The sequence below is a fragment of the Apodemus sylvaticus genome, chromosome 21, assembly GCF_947179515.1.
Source record: "Apodemus sylvaticus chromosome 21, mApoSyl1.1, whole genome shotgun sequence".
Classification (NCBI taxonomy): Eukaryota; Metazoa; Chordata; class Mammalia; order Rodentia; family Muridae; genus Apodemus; species Apodemus sylvaticus.
This window is the reverse complement of record NC_067492.1, coordinates 5,679,143-5,702,794: the sequence shown is the minus strand read 5'-3', so window position 1 is coordinate 5,702,794 and position 23,652 is coordinate 5,679,143. Positions and strand designations below refer to the sequence as shown.

General features: G+C 49.5%; 1 protein-coding gene across 1 annotated transcript; it reads left to right on the top strand.

Moving 5' to 3' along the window:
* Nucleotides 1-12,682: 12,682 nt before the first annotated feature.
* On the top strand, nucleotides 12,683-23,239 carry Rhou (ras homolog family member U). Its single transcript, XM_052166916.1, has 3 exons — nucleotides 12,683-13,086; nucleotides 14,414-14,472; nucleotides 20,318-23,239. The coding sequence occupies exons 1-3, from the start codon at nucleotides 12,816-12,818 to the stop codon at nucleotides 20,771-20,773; spliced, it is 786 nt and encodes a 261-aa protein (XP_052022876.1). The 5' UTR covers nucleotides 12,683-12,815; the 3' UTR covers nucleotides 20,774-23,239.
* The last annotated feature ends 413 nt before the right edge of the window (nucleotides 23,240-23,652 follow it).

Here is a 23,652-nt window from a genome sequence, read left to right as displayed (position 1 = left end):
TAATGTTTCCCTTATTTACATGTCGTTTCTCATTATTGTACATAAGGTCACTAAGTCATTCTACACATGTGAAGTGCCCACTATACCAGACGAGACTCTGGAAAGCCAAGTGGTAGCAGCCATATGGGCCGTGAGAGAGACAGCCCTTAGTTCTCCCCTCCCCTATGACTGCCCTTCCTCACCTGCTCCTGGCTTTGCATTTCACACCGTATGTCTTCTCTGTAAGGTCCATGAGCTCTGTCAACCCCCAGAAAATCAAGTAGTGGCAGCGTATGGTTGCTAAGCAATAAGTAAATACCAGGTGACTCCGAAACTGTCTGTGCTTATATTTTTCATATGTACTTATATTCTAGACTGGTAGAGATCAGTTCAAATTATTCATTTTGAAATTTCACATTTCCCAACTCCTTGATATTCTTTTGTGCTCCTCCTCCTCCTCTTCCTCCTTCTCCTCCTCTTCTTCTTCTTCCTTCTTTTTCTTTCTTCTTCTTGTTCTTCTTGTTCTTCTTCTTCTTGTTGTTGTTCTTGTTCTTCTTCCTTCTTCTTCTTCCTTCTTCTTCTTCCTTCTTCTTCTTCCTTCTTCTTTCTTCTTCTTCTTCTTCTTCTTCTTCTTCTTCTTCTTCTTCTTCTTCTTCTTCTTCTTCTTCTTCTTCTTCTTCTTCTTTCTTCTTCTTCTTCCTTCTTCGTTTAAGGGAAACCTGAAATCTACCAGGAGAAAGTATTAAGAAAACAAAGGCTTCATCTTCTGCTCAGGTGAACTTTCCAGCTCTCCTTCAACAGAACGACAGAACAACAGAACACGACAGAATGACAGAACGACAGAACACGACAGAACGAGCTCACATTCACTTTTCTCTTTTCTCTCCAAGGGTGAGAAAGCCCAGTCTGCTGCACTCCCACGGGGCCCCGACGCGCGCCATCACCCGGCTGGGCCAGAACCTGAGCCGACTGCACTCAGAACTGGAGGGTCAGGGAGCGAAGAGCCAGCCTCTGCGGGCTCCGGACGCAGTCTCCTCCAGAGAATTTCAAAAGAACAAAGATTCCATATTTCTGCACTGTCGGAAATACATCATGGCCGATGCGCCCAGTTCGAAAGGGTGCTATGGTTTGCCCCGTGGCTGCTGCGACAACCCTGCAGCCAGCCTGCCTTCTGCTGCACAGAGGTACAAACCTCCTTGTGAGGACACACCCGGAAAGTCGTGGCGCAGATGACTCTCCCCCAGAACCAAGATGACCCGTGTGGTCTGCCGGTGTCACTTTAGTGCAGAGATTCCCGGATGTACCTCAATTCCGCCCGGAAGGACCAACCCCCCACCCCCGAGCTGGAAAGAAGCCTCAGTAACTACTTCTCGCAAACCTCACTTTTATGAATGTCTCCACAAGAGGGCACTGTCCCAGACTCAAACTGGAGTCGTTCTGCTGGCATCCCCACAGGGAAAAGCTGAGCGTCGACTTTTCTGAAAGATTCTTTTAAAAACTTGAACGAATTGATTTCCTTTATGGGTATGAGAGTTTCGCTTGCACGCAGGACTGTGAACACAGAAGAGAGCATCCATGATCTTCTGGACCTGGAGTCGCTGATGATTGTTAGCTAGCAGACGTGTGCTAAGAATTGAACCTGGGTCCTCTGGAAGAGCAGCCAGTGCCTCTAACCATGTAGCCTGCTCTCTAGCCCCTTTAGAGGATCTTACCAGAGGCAGATACTTTACTGATGACCAGTCATCTCTGTCAACAAGAGCGATAGGTTGGATCCTTCCCAGTTTAGTGCAGGTCTGAGTGCTTGAACCAAGCAGCATCCATGAATGCAGACAGTCTTCGAAAGCTTTATCCAGGCTCTGAGAGAGACTGGGCACTCGAGAAAGCTCAGCATGATGCTGTGCCATTGGCTAGCACGGTGGCCAGCGGGGCCACGCTCAGGACAGGCACACACGCCTCTTTGTCTGGGTTATCTCCGTTTTGGGACATCATGTCCGTTCTTTTTTCTTTTAATAAATGTGAGTACACTGTCAGACATCAGATCCCATTACAGATGGTTGTGAGCCACCATGTAGTTGCTGGAAATTGAACTCAGGACCTCTGGAAGAGCAGCTGGCGCTCTTAAACTCTGAGCCATCTCTCCAGCCCCCATGTCTGTTCTTAATCTACATACTCAGGAGAGCTGGGAGTTAAGATAGGATCCCATAAACCACTGCCCCGAGACCTTTTCTCAAACTAAGTTAGATTGCATGAGGCTCTGAGGAGGTGAGTAGAGATTGCACCTGATCACACCCCAGAGGGCAGAAGGCCCTGCCGTCACCTTTAAACAAACAAACAAACACAAACAAACAAACAGCAAATCTAAGAGCTTCATCTGTGATTCCAGGATCGAGGAAGACATTTTTCCCCCTCAAGGCAGAAACAAGATATCTGGATGAATCTTTCTTATCAGTCAAAGCTGAGGACCGACTGAGACCTCTGTGCATTCCTTTGCCTGGGCCTCCAGTCTAGTGAATGTGGAGAGTTCACCTGTGTCAGGCAGAGCCAGCTCCAGCAGGTCTGCCAACCAGCTCAGTCAGGGCAAGGTCCAAGTCCAGCAGGCATGTGGACAAAGGAAGAACCCAGGTGCTTAGCTTGGGCTGGGTGCGGAAAACTCACCCACAGCCACCCACACCACCTCTCCCCATGGGCATTGTTCTGTTCCTTGCTAAGCCCAGATGGCGAAGCATTGAGTGGCAAGACTGGCCATACTGTTCTTGTGTAGCAGGGCCGGGCTCGAGCGGTCATGGGGTTACTGCTGGGCCGCACTAGTGTGATCGAGGGTTTATGGCTAGTCACATTGTGAGCACAGGAAACAAGGGCTGCTTCAGATTCATACGGCAGAACGACTGACTGTGGATGGGTACTGGGTGCTAGTGCCCGTAGGAGCTCTTATCCAGAGGGAGGCCTTGGCTGGTATTCTCTTCATATCTGCCTATTCAGTGTCTGATATCTGGCAATCCTAAATAAATCTTCATATTTAGAGTGTAGATCCGGCACTTGGGAGGCAGAGGCAGGCAGATTTCTGAGTTTGAGGCCAGCCTGGTCTACAGAGTGAGTTCCAGGACAGCCAGGGCTACACAGAGAAACCCTGTCTCAAAAAATCAAAAAACAAAAAACAAAACAAAACAAAAACAAAAAACAAAAACATAGAGTGCAGATCAGGGGCTGGAGAGATGGCTCAGCAGTTAAGAGCACTGACTGCTCTTCCAGAGGTCCTGAGTTCAAATCCCAGCAGCCACATGGTGGCTCACAACCATCTGTAATGAGATCTGACGCCCTCTTCTGGTGTGTCTGAAGAGAGCTACAGTGTACTTACATACAATAATAAATCTTTGGGCAGCAGGGAGCAGGACTGGAGTGAACAGAAGTCCTGAGTTCAATTCCCAGCAACCACATGATGGCTCACAACCATCTGTACAGCTACAGTGTACTCATATACATAAAATAAATAAATAAAATATTTAGAGTGCACATCCTCCAATTTAACATGAGGTAGGGTACTCAGTCTTTCTTCTCTGGGTCCATGTTCCCCTTCTTGTTGATCAGCCCACGAAGTCCTTAAATTATACCTGTATTCATGTATAGGATTGTCTGGCCAACATAGCCAATCAAGCATCTCACAGACTTTCAGACTTTGACTGTATGTGCAAATCAAGTTCCGAGTTGCCCCGGCAAACTGTTTTTGCTGGTGTCTTCCTTGTCTTAGATGCCAGTGGAGTATCAGGCCACTGCCTCCTGTCTCAGATGCCAGTTGTGAGCCACCATGTCGTTGCTGGGATTTGAACTCAGGACCTCTGGACTAGCAGCCCATGCTCTTAAGCACTGAGCCATCTCTCCAGCCCTCAGACGCCAGCTGAAGTCATTGTTTACCAGGCCGCTGTCTTTCTCCTTACCCCTCCTGTGTGTGCATGCGCAATTCAAGACCCAAGGAGCCACCAGGCTCCTGCTTGCTCTGCCTTCAGAGCGGATCCCAAGCCTGGCGTCTTGCCCTTGTCCCTGACAGCCTCACCATCAGCAGCCAGAGTCGCCCCATGCTAACTCTCAAGGCTTCCAGCCTGTGCTGAGCTGACCCATCACAACCACGACCTCCTCCCCCCCTTCACACACACACATACACACACACACACACACAGTATCTGCTTGCTTTCCTCATTCCCTGGTGGCTTCTCTCCCTCTAGTTTCACAGGATTGGGGGACAGTCCCTGCTGTCAGGTTCTGGTTCTTACTCCTCCCTTGCGTGGGGCTCCTCCCCAGGTACCCACTCCACACCATTGCCCTAGTGTGGCTGATGTGTGGTGACCCCTCCCTCTCCCAGAGCCATCATTCTCTGTGTCAAATGTCATCACCAAACATGAGCTCCATGACAAAGGGACTGTGTACCTGCTGCTACATCCCCCAGGATGAAGTGGTGCCTAAAAAATACTACTGAATGCGGGAACTGATGAAGTTCCTCCCATTGTCTGAGAAGAAAGGAAGCCCATGGTAAATTGAAAAGAATCCCCCTTTCTTCACCCATCACTAGCGTTATTAAGGTATAGTTGAGGCTGGAGAGATGGCTCAGCAGTTAAGAGCACTGACGGCTCTTCTGAAGGTCCTGAGTTCAAATCCCAGCAACCACATGGTGGCTCACAACCACCCGTAATGAGATCTGACGCCCTCTTCTGGAGTTTCTGAAGACAGCTGCAGTGTACTTACATAGAATACATAAATAAATCTTTTTTTTAAAAAGTGTAGTTAGCCAGGCAGTGGTAGTGCACACCTTTAATCCCAGCACTTGGGAGGCAGAGGCAGGTGGATTTCTGAGTTTGAGGCCAGCCAGCCTGGTCTACAGAGTGAGTTCCAGGACAGCCAGGGCTACACAGAGAAACTCTGTCTTAAAACAAAGAAACAAAAAAAAGGTGTAGTTGATGAAACAGTGTAGTGTATAAATGATGTCTTGATATGTACAGCTATGAAATGGCTGCCACAGTAAAACCCAGACTTTCTGCGCCCAGACTGGCCTTGTACTTACTACATAATCCAGGCTGGCCTCAAACTCTTCCTCTTGTCTCCTGAGTACTGGGATTATAGGTACTGTAATTGACATTGTGTGTGTGTGTGTGTGTGTGTGTGTGTGTGTGTGCATTTAGAATTAAATCTCAGTGTTTTCCAAATACCCAACACATTGTCATTAACTACAGTGACGATGTGCTGTGAAGCAGTCCTGCAGGTCATGACTGTGTCCTAGAAACTGTACCCGGAGCCAGGGACGTTGCTCAGTGAATAAAGGTACTTTACACAGAAGGGTGACAACCTGAGTTCGAACCCTGGAACCCATGCAGAACAAAAGGAGAGAGGATGATCCCACAACGGTGTGGTCTGATCTGTACTTGTCATAGCACGTGTACGTCCCCACATCACACAACACACGCACGATAATAAACAAAAACTTTAAGAAGTTTGAAAATCGGGCTGCATAGAGAGCTCAGAGGCTAAGGAGGGGTACTCTTGCAGAGGACCTGGGTTTCATTCCCAACAGCCACATCGGGTGTTTCAAACTGCACTCCAAATCTGACACTTCTGGATGTCAGGGGCACCGGCAGTCACATGACTATATCCACACTCATAAGTATTTTAAAAGTGTGGACACACTCCCATTGTCTGCCCAGCCTCGGCTCATGGGGCGCTCGCCGCTGTGGGCTCGGGAGAGACGGCTCTGCTCTCTTATTTGGTATATTCCACACCGCGCTCATGAATCTGCTCACTACACACTCGGGCGGCAACTATTTTTAAAGGCTTTAAAAAGTATTGCTAGCCAGGCAGTGGTGGCGCACGCCTTTAATCCCAGCACTTGGGAGGCAGAAGTGGATTTCTGAGTTTGAGGCCAGCCTGGTCTACAGAGTGAGTTCCAGGACAGCCAGGACTAGACAGAGAATCCCTGTCTTGAAAAAACCAAAACAACAACAACAACAAAAATGTTGTTTATAAAAGAATCATATTGCTTGCCATCTAGTTTATGTCTGATGTCTGACTGTGGGGTGGCAGGGTATCCTGAATAATCCTGACCCTGCCACTCTCTGGGAGACTGTGGAAATCAGTCTTCCCAAGATGCTGTCTCTCGGTGTGTAAAACTGGAGGGGTCATAGCAGACGTTTAGGACGTGTGAACGTGAGCTTTGGGGGATGTTGCGACTGTCTGGGGGTGCAGTCTGCTCCGACCTAGGCTCACACCCAGCACTTGCTGCCCTGAAGGCCACTGTGTCCCCATCCAGACTTCCTTCCGCCCTTTGCCCTCTCAGCCTGTCTGACATCGGTTATTTCATAAGGATCTTTGGACTTCTGCGATTACCTTGAAGCCAAGGCGTCTTCTAGGCGAGGTGCTCTGTAGTCCTGTTAGCATGATGTCATCCTGAGTTCACGAGTAACGATCCTCCTGCAGCTAGCAGTGCTGTTCCTGTCCAACTAAGCCAGATCCCTACTCTAAAGTCTATGAGACGTGGGTTTGCCCTGAGGGGCATTCTTTTAGGATGAGCACAGCAGAGAGTGCAGACCCTTGGCACAGAATGGACTCTACTTCCTTCTCAAAGGCTGAGTGGGCTGATCCGGATAGCACTGTGGGCGCCTATACATTCCCTCATTCCTGAAGTGTTACCAAGGACCCAGCCGTGAGGTTTGACAGCCCCTGTGCTGTCCTAGGCAAGTCCTTTGGTGTCCCTCCACGTCAGGCATCTGGGGAGTGTTTTTCTGGGGAGAGCAGGGCTGCAGTTGTGGGAGAGGAGGGCAGGTCTGAGTCTCAAGAGTCCTGGCCTACAGTCATGGCTGCTGGGAAATGCTGACTGGGCTGCTCTTATCTTCACGGTGGCTGAAAACACTAAGGGAGGTCAAGGTTTTGCAATAGCTAGGAGGGGTTTCCAAAGAGTTCTTATCATCCTTGAGAACTTGGCAGTTGGAAAGGGTTTGCCTGGGAGTTTCTGTAGCATGCTTAGGAGTTGGAAGCCTGTCAATTGCTGTGACAGTCTGTGAGAGGGGCTCATTATGGAGGGGGTCAAACAGCTGGGTGTTCTTCCGCCCACAGCCCACCCAGGGGCATGGTGGATGACACAGGGGATGGAGCTAGCCTTTCTCTCCCGTGTGGGTGAACAGTCGAGCTGCAACAGCTGGAGGGACACGGAGCAGGGATTTTAAAGACGGAGTGAGGAAGGCTGTTGCTCCTGCGGCCGGATGCCTTGCTGGCTCTGCAGACTTTGCAGTCCAGAAGCCCAGCTTCCTCTGGCCGTGTACCTGATGTCCCACCAAACCCTCCCGAGGGCTTTCCCGTCTCTGCCGGAAGTTACGTCTACGAATTGCCATTTACCTTTTTGTAATAATCCCACAGGACCAGTTGGGTTGGTTACAAATATCAAACACCTAAAGTAACACTTGTGGAAGACGAAACCCCTATTAAAATAAATATTAGATATGTAAATAATGCATAGCAGAGCTTTCCAATTGGTATTCCTGGAATGGTCTTGAATCAATAGGATTTTGATTGCTCAAATCGCGTTGGACTTTTATGACAGGACTGCTGCTCAGCCCACGGGACGTACAATACGTGAGTTATTCTGCTTGGCCCTAAAGCACACAGCTCTCAGCAAAGTCCTGTTTAGCATGATTTACATGTTTGAATATTTCTAACCATGGCAATTTTGAAATATGCTGTGGCTTACAGAAGTAAATAAAAAACATGAGTTACTATGAAGACCAGTGGTGAAGTCATCATTTGGAGTAGAACCCCCGACCACCTCCCACACACCCCGTGCTGGGTGTGACAGCTTTCCTCAACCAGCTAGCATCCAGCATTGCTTGGTTTCCTTCTGAACTTCACAGTCCTAGTCAGACACTTCATACTTTCCCCTGCCCCACTCCTTCACCCTTGACTGTGTTGGTAAGATTCATTCTTATTTGCAAGTTCATTTTGTGATGTGTGTGTGTGTGATGGTGTGTGTCTGTATTGTGGTGAGTGTGTGTAAATATGTGTGTATGTGGTGGTATGGTTTTTGTTTTTGTTTTTTGAGACAGGGTTTCTCTGTGTAGCCCTGGCTATCCTGAAACTCACTGTGTAGACCAGGCTGGCCTCGAACTCAGAAATCTGCCTGCCTCTGCCTCCCAAGTATTGGGATTAAAGGCTTGCGCCACCACCGTCCGGCTGTGATGGTGTGTTTATATGTGTGTTATGCTGTGCGTATGTGTGTGATGGTGTGAATGTGTATGTGTGTGATGGCGTGTGAGATTGTGTGTGTAAATGTGTGTTATGGTGATGTGTGTATATGTGTGTGTGTGAGATATGTGTGAGATATGGTGTGATATGTGTATGTGTGTGTGATGTATGTGTGTTATGGGTATGTGTATCTGTGTATTTGTTAGTGTGGGTGTGTGCACATGTGTGCGCCTGTGTTTGGAAGGTAGACATTCATGTTGAGTGTATTTTCTGGATTGCTTTCCACATTTATTTTTGAGATAAGATTTACTGCTCAACCTGAGCTCATTGATTCAGCTTGGCTGCCTGGCCAGTGAGTTTTGGGGACCTTCCTGTCTCTACCCCACAACGCTGCGGCTACAGGTGTCCACCAGCACAGCTGGCTTGGGCTCTGGGATTTGAACTCATACTTGAGTGGTAAGCATTTGTTTCCCTGAACCATTTCCCCAGCCCTATCCGTCCGTCATCTTCTTCTTGATTGAATACTGTGACATATGTTTTTATAGATACTGCTCCCATTTTACTTTTCAGACATTTAGTTTGATTCACTGGTACATGTGAAGGCAGGAAAATGCATTGATCACCAGGGACCTTCACAGATATGAGCAGGGTGGATCCCCCAGTCACCATATGGAAGGAGAGCTACCAAAAAATTAACTCCTAGATTTCTAGACAATGACATTTTGAGTTCATACTGAAAAGTAGCATATCTCACCCAATGGGTAAAAATGGAACAGATATTTTGTTTTCAAAAACTACTTTTTTAAAAAATATTATTTATTATTATATCTAAGTACACTATAGCTGTCTTCAGACACCAGAAGAGGTCATCAGATTCCATTATAGATGGTTGTGAGCCACCATGTGGTTGCTGGGATTTGAACTCAATATCTTCAGAAGAACAGTCAGTGTTCTTAACCACTGAGCCATCTCTCCAGCCATCCAGAAGTATTCTTGCCGGTCAATATTAATGATTGATTTTTACACTTTGAACTTGATGATCCTAATAAGAGCTCTTAATTTATTAATTCTAATTATTAGCAAGGGGATGGAGGGTGGGTGAGATTGAGATGTCGGTAGGTAAGGAGCCAGTGCACACAAACTGGGTCCTGTGTTGGAATTCTTCCCCATGATACTGGCAGTTGTGACTTTGGCCAAGACCCTACCGATGCTCCGACCGCAGCCTGGGCTCATTCACGTGATATTTCCCATCTTCTCGCTCAAAAAGTGTTGACGGTTCCTTCTCATTTTTCTCCTCAGTATTTCTCAGTGGGAAGGGAGAGTAAGGGCTGGTATTGGCCGGGTCCTAGAACTCGAGGAGACACTGCGGGGGTGGGGACTGCCAGCCTAGACACCAGCAGCTTGGGGAATCTAATCAGCCACAGTCTGGCTACACAAGCACACATGCTCATTCTGTTTCACAGATGGCACAAGGAACCTTTAGGTCCCCGAGGGATGTCCAGAGTGGGGCAAGAGGGCCTCATGGAGATAACAATTTAAAAACTACAATTCTGCACCAGGCATGGTGGTCCATGCCTTTAGCACAAAAAACTCAGGAGGCAGAGGCAGGTGGATCTCTGGTCTGAGGTCAGCTGCCTCTACAGAGTGAGTTCCAGGATAGCCAGGGCTACACCAGAGGAATTCTGTCTCAAAACAAAACAAAACAAAACAAAAAGCAAATGAACAACAACAACAACAAAAGAAATAAAGAAACATATCAAAATAAGTTACATATTATAAAAGATAACAAGTGCTGTAAACTTAAAAAACAAACAAAAACAAAAGTGTATTCTTATCAGACTGCTTGGCATAACTTTATAGTGCTCACTCCACTTCCTGAACTTTTTAGCTATCAACCTTCTGACTCCTTCAAGTTAGATATATCTCTTCCAGGACGAGTATGAAGAGATACACTTGGAATTTGTGCATTAGGGGATAGCTACAGGCTTGCTGCCTTACAAACATAGGGATTCAGGCTAACCCTTACGACTGCTTCCCCAGCCTTCAGACACATTCCTGATGCTGGGCAGAGCTGAGCGCCCTGGGCCCTGCAGCAAGTATTTGGTTTGTTGTTGTTGTTGTTTGGTTGGTTTTGGTTTTCTTTGGTAAAGCTCTGCAGCAGTTGGACTCTGGAGTTTCAGATTCTCCAGTGCTGACAAGATTCCCACAGAGGTAGCAGTTTCAGCCTTGGGCCCTGCTCCCACACCTCTGTAGCTGTGTCTGCAGTTTTGAATGAGATGTGAAGTATGTACCACACCAGCAGGAGAGGCTCGGGTTCATGCCAGCAGCATAGGCTCTTGGCTTCCGTTGACCCCAGTGGAAAGTGCTCCCTTACCCCTCCTCCCTTATCTCCCTTCTCCTGGCTCTATGTCCCATCAAACACAAACAAAATGTCTCTCCCGCCTGATTTTTCTTGGCTGGCTTCCCAAAATATTCACAGCTACTTCAAGGCCACTCCATATGTTGGGAAGTCAGAGATAAAACGGATAATGGCCCCGAGCCACAATGACTGAAGTAGAAACAGTTTGCAACATCTACAGAAACATAGTATCATGTGCCCACTTTGTCAGATCTTAACAGTAACACCAAGCAAAGGCTTGCGCCAGACATGCACAGGAACCAACGCTGTAGTAATGGCTTTGCAAAAAGAGTTACTGTATCATCAACAACCATCAAGGAGACAGAAGGCACACACAAATCTATCTACTTGATCAGACAGAGGAGAGGAATTCAGGTGGCCCACTAGCAGAAGAGAGCCGAATGGTCTTAACCTGGGAGTTCCCAGTCTTTTTGCTGCTCTGGTCTGTCTCACTGCAAAAGAGAAGACAGCGTATCAGATTTTTAGTCCATTTCCAAGATGGCCTATTCCTGTTCTTCAGATTCTGTGTGGGAGATTTTTGATTTCCCAGGTTCTCACGGTCATTTTTGGTCAGGTCCTAGAATTCAATACCCCAGTCCTGAAAATAGTTTGCACTGTAGTTTTAAAGGCTGACAGTATGGAATCCCTGAATGATGGATTCTGCCAGCCAGCATCCTGGATTGAAGAACTCACCTCTGGACAGAGCCACTTCTGTATTCCTGTGGCCACACCATCTTTGTAGTCTTACCTGCCGTACCGCGTGCCTTTGCTCTAGCACTGTCATTTCCTTTACGGGACTCAAACCTGTCACTCAGCATCTCTGTACCTGGCTGTAAAATGGGTACAAGTGATACTAAGAATTTTTTGTTTTGTTTCTTGTTTTGTTTTTTCGAGACAGGGTTTCTCTGTGTAGCCCTGGCTGTCCTGGAACTCAGTCTGTAGACCAGGCTGGCCTCAAACTCAGAAATCCACCTGCCTCTGCCTCACAAGTTCTGGGATTAAAGGTGTGCGCCACCACTGCCCCGCTATTTATTTTATGTATAGGAGTGCACTGTCACTGTCTTCAGACACACCAGAAGAGGGCATCAGATTCCATTACAGATGGTTGTGAGCCACCATGTGGTTGCTGGGAATTGAACTCAGGACCTCTGGAAGAGCAGTCAGTGCTCTTAACTGCTGAGCCGCCTCTCCAAGCCCCTAGCTCTTGTCTTTACTACCAGCAAAAATAATATTCATGCTAACAGCGCATAGCTCTTCTTACACCAGAAGCAAGTCAGAATCATTAGTGACCAGGCAGAGAAAGGGCAGCACAAGACGAACAGACTATTAGCTTTTCAGATAATACTAAGGCAGCCAAAATTGCACTTAAGACTGTAAGGAAATATGCTGGACCATGAGTACACACAAGGTCACAGCATGCCAGAGAGAGGGAGCGTTAACGAAGGGCGGTATCCTGCACCCAAATGGGAATCGATGATTTTAACAGAAAAAAAATCATAATTTGTCTGCAATCAAACTTAAGTCCTGCCCAACATGAGACAGGCTTCCAGGACGATAATCTCTCCTGGGGGACAGCTAAAGCAGGCAGAGCCCATAGCACCCTACCCCACCTACCCCACCAAACCAAGAAGACACTTGTGTGGAGGAGCAGGGGCAGCTGGGGGAACAGGGAGAGAGGAAGAAGCAGGGTGAACATGGAGAGAGGGAGGTCGCGCAAAGAAGGAGGCTGTGGAGAAGAAAGAGAATAGGGGGCGACCCGACGAGGGAGAAGGAGCAGAGGGAGGAGAAAGAGCGGGGAGGGAAGGAGGAACAGAAGGTTGGGAGGAGGGGGCAGGGCAGGGGGAACTGGAGAGCAAGGGAAGGAAAGGAAGCTTGGGAAGAAGCTGGGGGTTGGGGTGGGGGGTGGGTGAGAAGCCCATAGCAGGGGCCAGGGGTAGCTCGGGTTCCGCGTGGGTTGGCGTGGTGGAGCCAGCTCGGCCAGCCGCACCGTTTCGAGGCGCCGGCGTAGTTCACCAGCGCGGCGCGCAGACGGGGGCGCTGTGGTCCCGGATAGAAGAAGGCGCCGCCGGACCCGCCTCTTTCCCCGCCCGCCGGTGTCACAGGGAAGCCCGGCGGAGCAGGCTCGGCCACATCGCGGCCGCACGGGCACAGTCGCCCAGCCGAGTGCGGACCGTGCGCCGCCTTTGTCCGCCGGTGGCAGCTGGTCTCGCGGCCGCCGCCCGCGATGGCCCCGCAGCAAGGCCGGCCGGCGCTGCCCGCCCGCTGCGAGCCGCCGGCGGCGCCGCCCGTACCGCCTCGCCGGGAGCGCGGGGGGCGCGGGGCGCGCGGGCCCGGGGTGTCCGGGGGTCGGGGGCGCGCGGGCGGCGCCGAGGGACGCGGCGTCAAGTGCGTGCTGGTCGGCGACGGCGCGGTGGGCAAGACCAGCCTGGTGGTCAGCTATACCACCAACGGCTACCCCACCGAGTACATCCCCACGGCCTTCGACAACTTCTCGGGTGAGCGCCGGGCGGGGCGCGGCCTCGGGCTGGGAGGCGCGGGGCAGCGCGGGGCGGCGCGGGTCTCGGGGCAGCGGCTCGGTGGGGCGGCGGCGGGGTGTCCGATCGATCCGGCTCGGGGACTCGAGCTGCAGTTCAGGTGCCCTTCCCACCTGCGCCCTCCGGGGCGGCTCGGTTCCAGCGGATCTCCGCCTGGAGCTACCGGGATTGCTCCGGTGTGTGAGCCGGCCAGGCGCACCGGGGAGAGCTGGGGCTTGCGAGAACGTTCCTTTCTTCTGAGCCCAGCGCCTGCCTGGCCTGCGCCCCGCCTGCGCTGTCTCGGTTTCTGACGCTTGGCCCAGTCCTTCCAGCTTGTCGTTTAGTTACAGCAAGTTCTCTAGGGTGGGTGGGCTCGTGTATCTACAAAGATAACAAAAGTAAAGCGATAATTTCTCCTGATTTTTAAAAAGTCTTTTTGGAATTTAAGAAAAAGTTACGGGAAAAAATACGTAAGCTAGTGTGAAAAATCTTCCTCCTAAAAAATTTACCTCTGACCTCCAGTCTCCGGGGCCAGTCTCTGCCTCTTTCAGAGACCCTATGGATAAAACAGCCGTGCATGGTGCCCCCTCCACCGCTCACTATCATAAACATTTATAAACAACCAGAAAGGCTATCAGAAGGAGACAAATTGCCTAATTTAAGCTGAAAACTCCGTGTCTTTGCTGGATGGGGGTCCTTGCTCTCACCCGGTCTCTGGACGCTGGTGAAAAACCTGTGTGACCTCTCTCTCTCTCTCTCTCTCTCTCTCTCTCTCTCTCTCTCTCTCTCTCTCTCTCTGCCTTCCTTTCTCTTTAATCCTCGGTTTGAACTGACAGAGAGAAGTGCTCATTTCCACGTGCTCCGGGTGATAGGCCGCCCGTGTTTGCACAAGTTCTCAAAACTGCTGGAGTTTTAGGATAAACCCTGAAGCTGGGAGGCCTTTTCCCAAGAGAAAACAGGATTATCTATGAGGTTGTCCACTGATTTAAACGTGCAGAGTCGGTTCCCACCTAATCCTCTCCTCCACCCCCGCCCCCCACCTTGTGTTGTTTCTGGGCCCTTTGAAACAAGGGTGACAGGAAAATTAATCTTCCAGGCTTGAAAGGAAAACACTAGTCTTCCGGGGCACCTTCCAGAGGTCAGGGCTTTGCAGCCTCATGCTCTGTGGTGGAGGGAACCCCCACCTTCGAATATTTGTACACTTCCATGGGGTTCTGGGCTTAGCTTCCTCACTAAGAGAACTGCCAGTGTGCCGAAAGGGTAAACGACATCCTGATAATCACCTTGCTCTTTTTTCTTTCCCTTTCAGCTGTAGTGTCAGTAGATGGGCGGCCTGTGAGACTCCAGCTCTGTGACACTGCAGGACAGGTCGGTATCAAGTTACACAGCTCGGGCACTGGGAAAGGAAACAACAGCCTTTTAAAGGTTTCCAAACAACCTTTTGCAGTTTCCAAATGATTCCCTTAGTAACTGGGTCATTGTGAAACCTGGTGGAGCAGGCCCACCCCTGCTTCAGCGCCTTGGAGGGCAGTGGGAGGAGGAGGAGGAGGAGGAGGAGGAGGAGAATACCTCTGGGCCAGTGAAACAGGGTCTGCCTGTTCCGGGAAGGAGCTGAGGAGGCAGCGGTGGGAACTGCCCCTTATCTTAATAGGACTTTCTGGTACCTCTCACAGCCTAGTTTAAGTAAGCTACAAAAGAAAAACCACAGTGATGGTTTGTAACTGTTTCTCAGAGGAAGCCCCTCATATCTTAATAATCCATTGATTCAAGACTAATGAACCTGAAACTTAAATGCTTGTTCAAGGAAAAAAAATGGTAGGTTTGTCTTCCTCAGGTCTAGAGCAGTAGTCAGAGCCACCATAGATTGAGCAGGGAAGGCAGGGCTACTGTGCTCATTCTTGCCTCGAGGGCAAAACACTAGAAAAGGAAGCCAGGCAGGAGGCATTGCTGTAGAATCCCTTTAGTGCCCTCCAGAAGGGTTTTGAGCCTGGTTGAAGCTGCCCTAGAAGCTGTTCTAGCCACTGAGGTCCTAAGTACTCAGGTACCCAGGTGACAGCGAACTGGCCTATCTTGATGTCTGGAGCTTAACCGGGTACAGCGGGGATAAGTAATCCCTTTACTTTCCCGGCTGTCTGCAAATGAAGAACCTGGCCTTCCTGTGTCCCCAGATCTCATCCAAGCCAGGACCTTTTGCTAACTCATTACTGTAAGAGAGCAAACTTGGAACTCAGGACTGGCTTATTCCTGAGACCTCAAGGAGACAGAAGACAAGGCTGTCTTAATGGACTGTCAGTCTAGTGACAAATGCAGCGATGGCTGCCCGTCCTGCTAGGAAAGCCGCCCGGCACCTTTGCTGTGAGTGGGAGAAGCCAAACACCATCAGTATGTCACTGTGTGGGAAGGAAAGATCAAAACCCAGGCGTGCTTGCTCGAGCTTGTGGTTCCAGTTCTCAGGAAGCTGCACCAGAAGGCCGTGAGTTCAAGGACAGTCTAGACACAAGACACAATCTCAAAAACAGAAACGCCAGGCGTGCTGGTACACACCTTAATCCCAGCACTTGGAAGAGGAAGACAGGATCAGAAGCTCAAAAGTCTTTGACTATATGGGGCATTTGAGACCAGCTGAGCCTGTGAGACCCTGTCTCTTAAAAACATGCCAACAGAGGAAACCATCAAAAAAACAGTCTTGGGTCTTTGTGTTTTGGCATGATGTCCTCTGGGTTGTTTTATATAGATGGAAGAGGCTGGGCTTTCCCATCTGTAGAACATGGATAGAAATATGTAGTTGCTATAGATACTCCCGAGGAGCAGAGAGAAAGCAGGAAACCCAAAGATCCCCAAGGCACAGTCATCATAGACCCCGTGAGGAGCTGCTAGGATGTTGGCGCAGGAATCACTGTGTCCCCCTCAGATGTCTCTACCTGCCACCTTGGCTTCTGAGGAGGCGAACTGTCCTTGGAAGAGGAGTCATCTCAGGGTTCCATGTGGTTTAGCGCATGAACCAGAATGTGTGAGCCGACAGCTGTGGACAGCTGTGGGCTTGCCGGCTGCAGACCTGGGGTCAGTAGACCAGTTCTGAGCTCAAGGAAAACAGCATGGTGCAGAGAAGAGACTGGACCATGTGTTTTTGAGAGGGGGTGGATGCATTAGAAAACTAACTCACTGACTCAGCATTTCTAAAAGGGGAGTTCGCTGTTTCTTTCATCTTATCTCTGAAAAGCTGGGAATAAGCTGAGAGTAGCGGCTTGGGCCTGTGATCGAAGCCTTTGGGACACAGGGGCAAGAGGACCTCAAGTGTCAGGTCTGCCTGGGCTACCGTGAGTTCGAGGCTAGCCTGGGCCTCACTCTACATTGGGATCCTGTCTAAAAGAAATGTCAAATGGATCAATAAGTTGCATCTACATATTTATTTACATACATATGAATAAATATTCATATACATATGAATAAATATATGTGAATATGCACATATACATACATGCATATATACATACAACAATAATAATTAAAGAAAAAGATAGCCCTAGCTGTCCTGGAACTCACTCTGTAGACCAGGCTAGCCTCTAACTCAGAAATCCACCTGCCTCTGCCTCCCAAGTGCCAGGATTAAAGGCGTGCACCACCCCTGCCCGGCTAGCAATATTTGCATAAAGGCAATTATAATGGGGAGAGAAGGCTTAGGAGTTGGTCTCCTGGGCTCTGCCGGCTTTCACCGAGGGTGCTGTGCCTCCAGCTTGAAGACTTGCTGGCAAAGAACACACCACCAAGTAGCCAACAGGGTGTCTAGAGATCTGCAGCCAAGCAGCTTCAGAGACTGTTGTCCAGTCGCCAGCACATGGGGCGAGATCTCGGCAGGACAAGCAAGTGCTTGTTTTGACTGGAGCAGAGTGGACCAGAGCTGTTCTGCCTTTGCTGCTCCCGCTCTGCAGCCTGCCTTTTAGGGAGCTGACATGATACCTTCCTGTTGACAAAGGAGCACGTTTCTCCTGTGGTCAGGAGACAGGTGGGAATACAGGTTAGCCGGGTCATGGGGCGAGAGCATGGGTGGCTATCCCTGACTGTTAGATGAGCCAGAACCCCAGCATTGCTCTGCTGAGACAAACATACCCAGAATTCACTTCTGCTGCCTTTGAGTCTCCCCGTCAGGGTGGCAAGCGTTTAACTTTGGACTCATGGTCTGATGTGCAAACAGAGCAGAGATGGACAGGTGACTGTAGGACAGTAGCTGGCCCAGGAGCAGATGGCGTTGCTGAAGGAAGAGAGGTTTCTTCAATTTCCACCAGGAGCCAAATATTCATCTTATACTGATCCATAACATACTTGAAAAAAACTTCAAACTTAAAAGAAGGGGAAACCCGGCATGACCTTCGCTAGAAGGAGCCTGACATCCTGTCTGTGTGTCTGTCCTGTCCTTAACATTCTCTCTGGAGTTCACACTGAAGGCCTGGCAGACATGTTGAGTTAGCCTTGGAGCTCCTTCCTTGAGGATGTGTTTGTCTGTGTCATTGTCACTGCGCCACAGTGCCAGGGTCCCCAGTCTCCACTGCACAGGGGCCTATCTCTCTGCCTCACCTGTCTGGCTCCTTAGCCAGATCTCAGAGGTTTGGGGAGCAGCGCTCCTAAACCTATCACTAAGCCACCGTGGGCTCTAGATGTGGCCAAGGTGGCTACTTCCTTACGAGTGTCCCATCCCCAGCATGGCCAGAGCCTGGTCAGGTCAATGTTCCTTGATCAAGGCTCAGTAAAGGCGAGGTGACTCACAGAAGAGTGCCCTGAGCTGGCCCGTTTGCCTGGTTACATTTCTACATTTGTTCTTTCGGCACAGACAGAGTTGGCCATAAGAACCTAAATCATTCTTTCTCAGCTTTCACATACTGGGACCGCATGGGGACAGAGAGCTGCTGGGTTCTCTCCCGTGAGCTCTGTAACTCTCCCCTCACGTTGCCAGTGGGTTATTGACCCACAGTGGAAGCTAACCCTGAGACAAAGAAGGGCCAAGAAAGCAGCCTGTGCTGGCTGGGTGTTGTGTCACCTAAATGCAGACTAGAGTCTTTTGGGGAGAGGAAACCTCGGTTGAGAAAACGCCCTGTTGTGCTTTGAATGAGAATGTCTTCCCCAAGTCTTTGTTTGGATAATGGACCGTGAACTGTTTGGGAAGAATTAGAAGGTGCACCTTGCTAGAGGAGGTGTGTCATGAGGTGTGCCACTTGAAGGTTTCAAAAGACTGGTGCCATTCTTTATTTGGGGGGCGGGGGGTTCAAGACAGGGTTTCTCTGTATAGCTCCGGCTTCCCTGAAACTTGCTCAGTAGACCAAGCTGGCCTTTAACTCACAAATCTGCTTGCCTCTGCCTCCCAAGTGCTGGAGTTAAAGGTGTGCGCCACCACTGCCCGGCTGACTGGTGCCATTCTCAGTGTGCCCTCTCTGCCTCCTGCTTGTGGATCAAGATGTGAGCTCTCAGCTGTTTCTGCCACTGTGCCCTTGCTCAGACATCTCGGATTCTAGCTGGTCCTCCGAGACCATAAGCCTAATTAAATTTTTTTTTCTTTTTTTAATAGTTGCCTTGGCCATTGTGTTTTGTTACAGCAATGGAAACATGACTAATACACATTTCTGACAAATTGGCCTGTGGTTCATTTTCTTATTAGTGATTGATGTGGAAGGGCCCAGCTCCCCGTGGGAGGTTCCACATCTGGGCTGACTGTCTTGGCTGATATAAGAAAACAAGATATAGTTGCTGGGTAGTGGTGGCGCACCCCTTAATCCCAATACTTGGGAAACAGAGGCAGGAGGATTTCTGAGTTTGAGGCAAGCCTGGTCTACAGAGTGAGTTCCAGATTAGCCAGGGCTACACAGAGAAACCCTGTCTCTAAACTACACCCCCCCCCCCACTCAAAAAAAAAAAAAAACCAAGATATAAGCAAGCCAGTAAACAATACTCCTCCATGGCCTCTGCTTCAGTTCCTGCCTCCATTTCCTGCCTTGACTTCCCTGAATCACGGACTGTAGGCTGGAAAATCAAATAAACCCTTTCCTCCCTGTATTGTTTTTGGTCATGGTGTTTATCAGAGCATTAGAAACCCCAACGAAGGCAGTCATTAGTTAAATCTGTGACTGTAAATAGGACTGTAGGTAATCAGTGCCTGACAACTGAGTAATGGAAAACACTGAACCCATTTAACGTTTTCCTGTCTTGGGAAGTCATTGGCGTTGGAGGCTGGAGGATTTCAGTGCACACACAGACACATTTCAGATAAGGGTGAGCTGATGGGAAAGTTTTTCCGGGATGAGGCTGAGCTGGAGTTTCCTGTGAGCTGGCAATGGTGCTTCTGGGATCTATAAGATGCTTGATACAGAGGCGATGCTGACATGGATGCTGGCTCATGCCTGTTGTGTGAGGAGCTTGGAGAGCCTGCTATAGACTGCAGGAAATCCATGTTTGCTTACCTGCTCCAGGTCTCGGTACCACGGGACAGTTGCACACGCTCTGCAGTTATATATTGTCTGTCTGAAACATGGTGTGGAAGCTAAGCCGTTTGCAGAGCTGAAAGAAGGAAGGAAAGTAAAAGGAAAGGAAGAAAGAGAAGACACAGCCAGGACAAGAATGGGTTAACCGTTGTCTGGGTGACAGCGAGGGAGGGTACCAGGTCTTCAAACTGGTCTGCACGGGTCCCTGATCTCACTTCGACATCTTTCTTGTTTCTGAGGAGCAGGGTGTGCTGGAGTGGGGGTGGGGGCTTCTGTATCCTTTACAGTTGTGGTCAGGCAGGGCAGGGCTGGACCTCAGAAGGGAGTTCTGCTACTAGAACAGAGTTTGAAGAGGTCAAGTCTTGGGTATCAGCATGGATGAGTACTGACTTTCAGAATAGTCAAGTTCCAAGAGTTGAGAGAAAGAGAGAGAGAGAGAAAGCTGGGGTCACTGTGGGCTGAAGGCCAGAAGAATCAAGTCTCATCTGCCTTGAGTGTCTTCTGTAGCATGTGGCGTGGCAGTCATTGTCACCAAGAGCATATTTGGAGTGCTAAGGCTGTGCTGTCCCTTAGAGCTTATAGAGGGAGGCTGCAGCTGTGTCCCAAGGGCAGGCAGCAGGGCAGGTCTGAGACACTGGCCCCTCTTTATAAAAACAGCTTTTCTGTAACTATCCCAGCCCTGAAGGTCACTTCCTAGTGTGGCAAAAGCCAACAAGGGTAATGGACGGCTTTGTGCTCGGTTGCAGGATGAGTTTGACAAGCTGAGACCCCTCTGCTACACCAACACAGACATCTTCCTGCTCTGCTTCAGCGTGGTGAGCCCCACGTCCTTCCAGAATGTGGGCGAGAAGTGGGTCCCGGAGATCCGGCGTCACTGCCCGAAGGCCCCCATCATCCTGGTGGGGACGCAGTCGGACCTCCGAGAAGACGTCAAAGTGCTCATCGAACTGGACAAGTGCAAGGAGAAGCCGGTGCCCGAGGAGGCGGCGAGGCTGTGCGCAGAGGAGGTCAAAGCCGTCTCCTACATCGAGTGCTCAGCCCTGACTCAGAAAAATCTCAAAGAGGTTTTTGACGCCGCCATTGTTGCTGGTATCCAGCACTCAGATTCCCAGCAGCAGCCAAAGAAGTCTAAAAGCAGGACCCCGGACAAGGTGCGGGACCTGTCCAAGTCCTGGTGGAGGAAGTACTGCTGCCTGGCCTGACTCTTGCAAACTGCTGGCTCTTAAGCTGCAACAACTCTTTATGAAGTGGCTGTGGTCACAGGACGAGCCCTCAGAGCACCCCCTTCCGCCCTTAACTTCCTGGGCGTGTGAGCTCAGGGCTCAGATTCATATGCAAAATAGGTTTAAAAAAATTTGAAAGTTAAGGTTTTTTTTTGTTGTTGTTTTTCTGTAAGTCTGGAAACTTAGAACTGTAGACCTCTGGATTAATTTATATTTCATATGAAAAGGGCTCTTCAAAGCTGGGTGTTAGCACGAAGTTCTGCTATCGTACAGGACAAGGGAGAACGGAACCTTCTCCTGATTAAGGGCTACGGAGTGCTCAGCGCAGGACCCGTGCGTGCCGGACCCGGTGAGAATAAGCGTGAGCTTTGAAATCACACAAACTGTCTCCGGTTTTTGTGAGAGCAAAAAATCTGAGAATGGCAAGGAGGGCCGTCTGCTTACAAAACCTCGTGCCCGTCCCTTCAGTTTACTCAGATTCACTTAGGATTTTAAAACAACCAAAACGTCCCACAGCCTACCGGCATTGTGTTGACAGAACAGCACACTTGCTTGTTACGGTTTGTTGTTGTTTTATCACACGACCAGCTGTGTTGCTATGAAAATGGTGGAGAAGCCTCTTGGGAGGCAGGTGCTGGGTGCCCATCTGATGTGCGTTTTCTTCACAGAGAAGCTCACGCTGAGATCAGAGAGTGCTCTTAGCTCACTGAACTCCTGGCCTGTGCAGAGCATCTGTGTCCTGCTGGCTGTCCAGGGGCTTTAAGCTGCTGTGCTCATATCATCCCATTTGCAAGGAATTGGGCCACCTTGAAAGGCCATAGTTGATGGTGTGGGACACACACACACACATGCAAGTCCACTGAAATGCCTGCCTGTACACCACACACACACACACACACACACACACACACACACACTGGCTGGTTTGCTGATGGAACCCTGAGACATACAAGCATGGTTGCAGGTGTCAGGGCGCCACACCTTCCTCTTCTTGACATTTCTTTAGACAGACATTTTGTAGGATCTTAATTTATATATTTTTTTTCTGGTCATCTTAAAATGTGGGATGAACACACTTTGAACCGCAGTGCCTTCAGGTCCTGTGACTAGGGAGGCACTGTGTTAGGGGCAGGTAATGTGCAAGGCCTTACCCACCAGCGGCTTCTCGCTGGGCCATGCTTGTGCCGCTCGTCCTTTAAGGCGAGGGTCGTATGACCGACTGTTCTGAGACAGCCCTGGGTCGGGAAAGCTCTTTCACAGGGCTGTAGGTACTTCCAAGATGCCATAGGAACCAGACGGTGACTCACAGCTGTCAGTTTGCTGTGGGCAAGGAACCTCTTTTTGGCCACCTCGTGACAAAATTTTCTGAGAATTTTTTCTTACTATTTAAAAAAAAAAAATCAATCTTACGTTTTTTCTATAGAAAAAGTAAGAGAACAGACCATACTTCAGGGTCAAAGACTTCTTCCTGCTGGTAAATGGGACTGGAGACTTTCTAGAGTGTTTGGGAATTCGACTAGCCACTTCTCCTGAGGTGCTTGTTCCCCCGTGGCCTGAGTGGCAACATTGTTTCACTTCTGGGAACGCCTGTAACTGACCTAGTGACTGAGCTTATCCTGTGGTGCGTGGTGCGTAGCTGTCTGGAAAGCCAGCCTACAAGTGGGGCTTTGCCTGCCCTGTGTACAGACGGTGGGTGGGGAAGAGTGAGTTATTTAATTTTAAATGTTGTAATAAAGCCAATGTAGTTGAGACCCAGGAAATGAGCATTGAGAACACAAACTTGAAACCTGGTGCCGGGGCTGATGGCCGTCACACCCTGCCTCTGGGCCACCGGGAAGTGACAGAAAGGACGCTGAGTGGTCAAGCTCTGGACACTCCTCTGGGATGCGTACCCCTGGACTGCTCATGCCACAAATCTAGTGGGTTGACGCTGACCTGCAAGTTTTCGATGTTCCTGCATCCTATGGAGTCATAAGGTCTGACTGTACTTGAGGTTTTCCTGCATTTTTCTTTTTGAAAATAGAGGTTTGGGCTGAGAAATCTAAAAGCATGTGCCTGGGTGGGTGTAAACTCAGTTCTCTTCAAAACTGAAAAGATGGCTGCAATGTTCAGCTTGGTGTCTGGGGAGGATCCTGTGAGCTGTGTGGAGAGGTGCCTCTTCAGCCTGATTCTGTGTAGGCCGACTTACCTGAAACCCACACTGTAGCAGGCTTCAAAACCCTCACCTCAAATGTGTGCAAGCAAACTTTCAATAACTTTGCTTTCTGCTCAACAGACATGTGAGCAGCTGCCCAGAAGTCTCAAGCCAAAAGGGGGGGCCACGCTCCTCTGCAGGTGCCTTACCAACCTGTGCTCTTCTCCCATGTCAAAGATGTTGGACAGGATCTTGTACTTGAAAAATGCTATAAATGAGTTGTTATGAAATAAATTCTTGACCTGTGGATAGAGCTGCTTTTGCTTATTCTACGGAAAGAATAGAAGCTCAGATGTGCATTGTCCTGGGCAGGTTAGGAAGCTTCCTTGTGTTCAGGGGACGTTTCTATTATCACATTTACTCAACACGGCCTTGTGGGCTCTGGGCTTGGACTGATGGTTGGAATCCTTTGCATTTTTTGTTTGTTTTGTTTTTGAGACAGGTTTTCTCTATATAATCTCCCTGGCTGTGTTGGAACTTGCTTTGTAGAACAGGCTAGCTTTGAAATCACAGAGATTTGACTGTGTCCCCCTCCCAAGTGCTGGGATTAAAGGCATTTGCCACCACACCTGGCTTCCCTCTGCATATTTTGGGAAGGCCAGGTTACAGAGTCCAGCACTGTCCACCCCTGGAGTCTGGACAGAAGAGAGAAGGCGATTACTAA

What these genes read in the sequence shown, in the direction of transcription:
- Rhou (XM_052166916.1), top strand. Translation starts at nt 12,816, where the DNA reads ATGGCCCCGCAGCAAGGCCGGCCGGCGCTGCCCGCCCGCTGCGAGCCG. An exon ending in GGCCTTCGACAACTTCTCGG is followed by an intron (nt 13,087 to 14,413) that starts GTGAGCGCCGGG and finishes TTTCCCTTTCAG; the next exon opens with CTGTAGTGTCAGTAGATGGG. An exon ending in TCTGTGACACTGCAGGACAG is followed by an intron (nt 14,473 to 20,317) that starts GTCGGTATCAAG and finishes GCTCGGTTGCAG; the next exon opens with GATGAGTTTGACAAGCTGAG.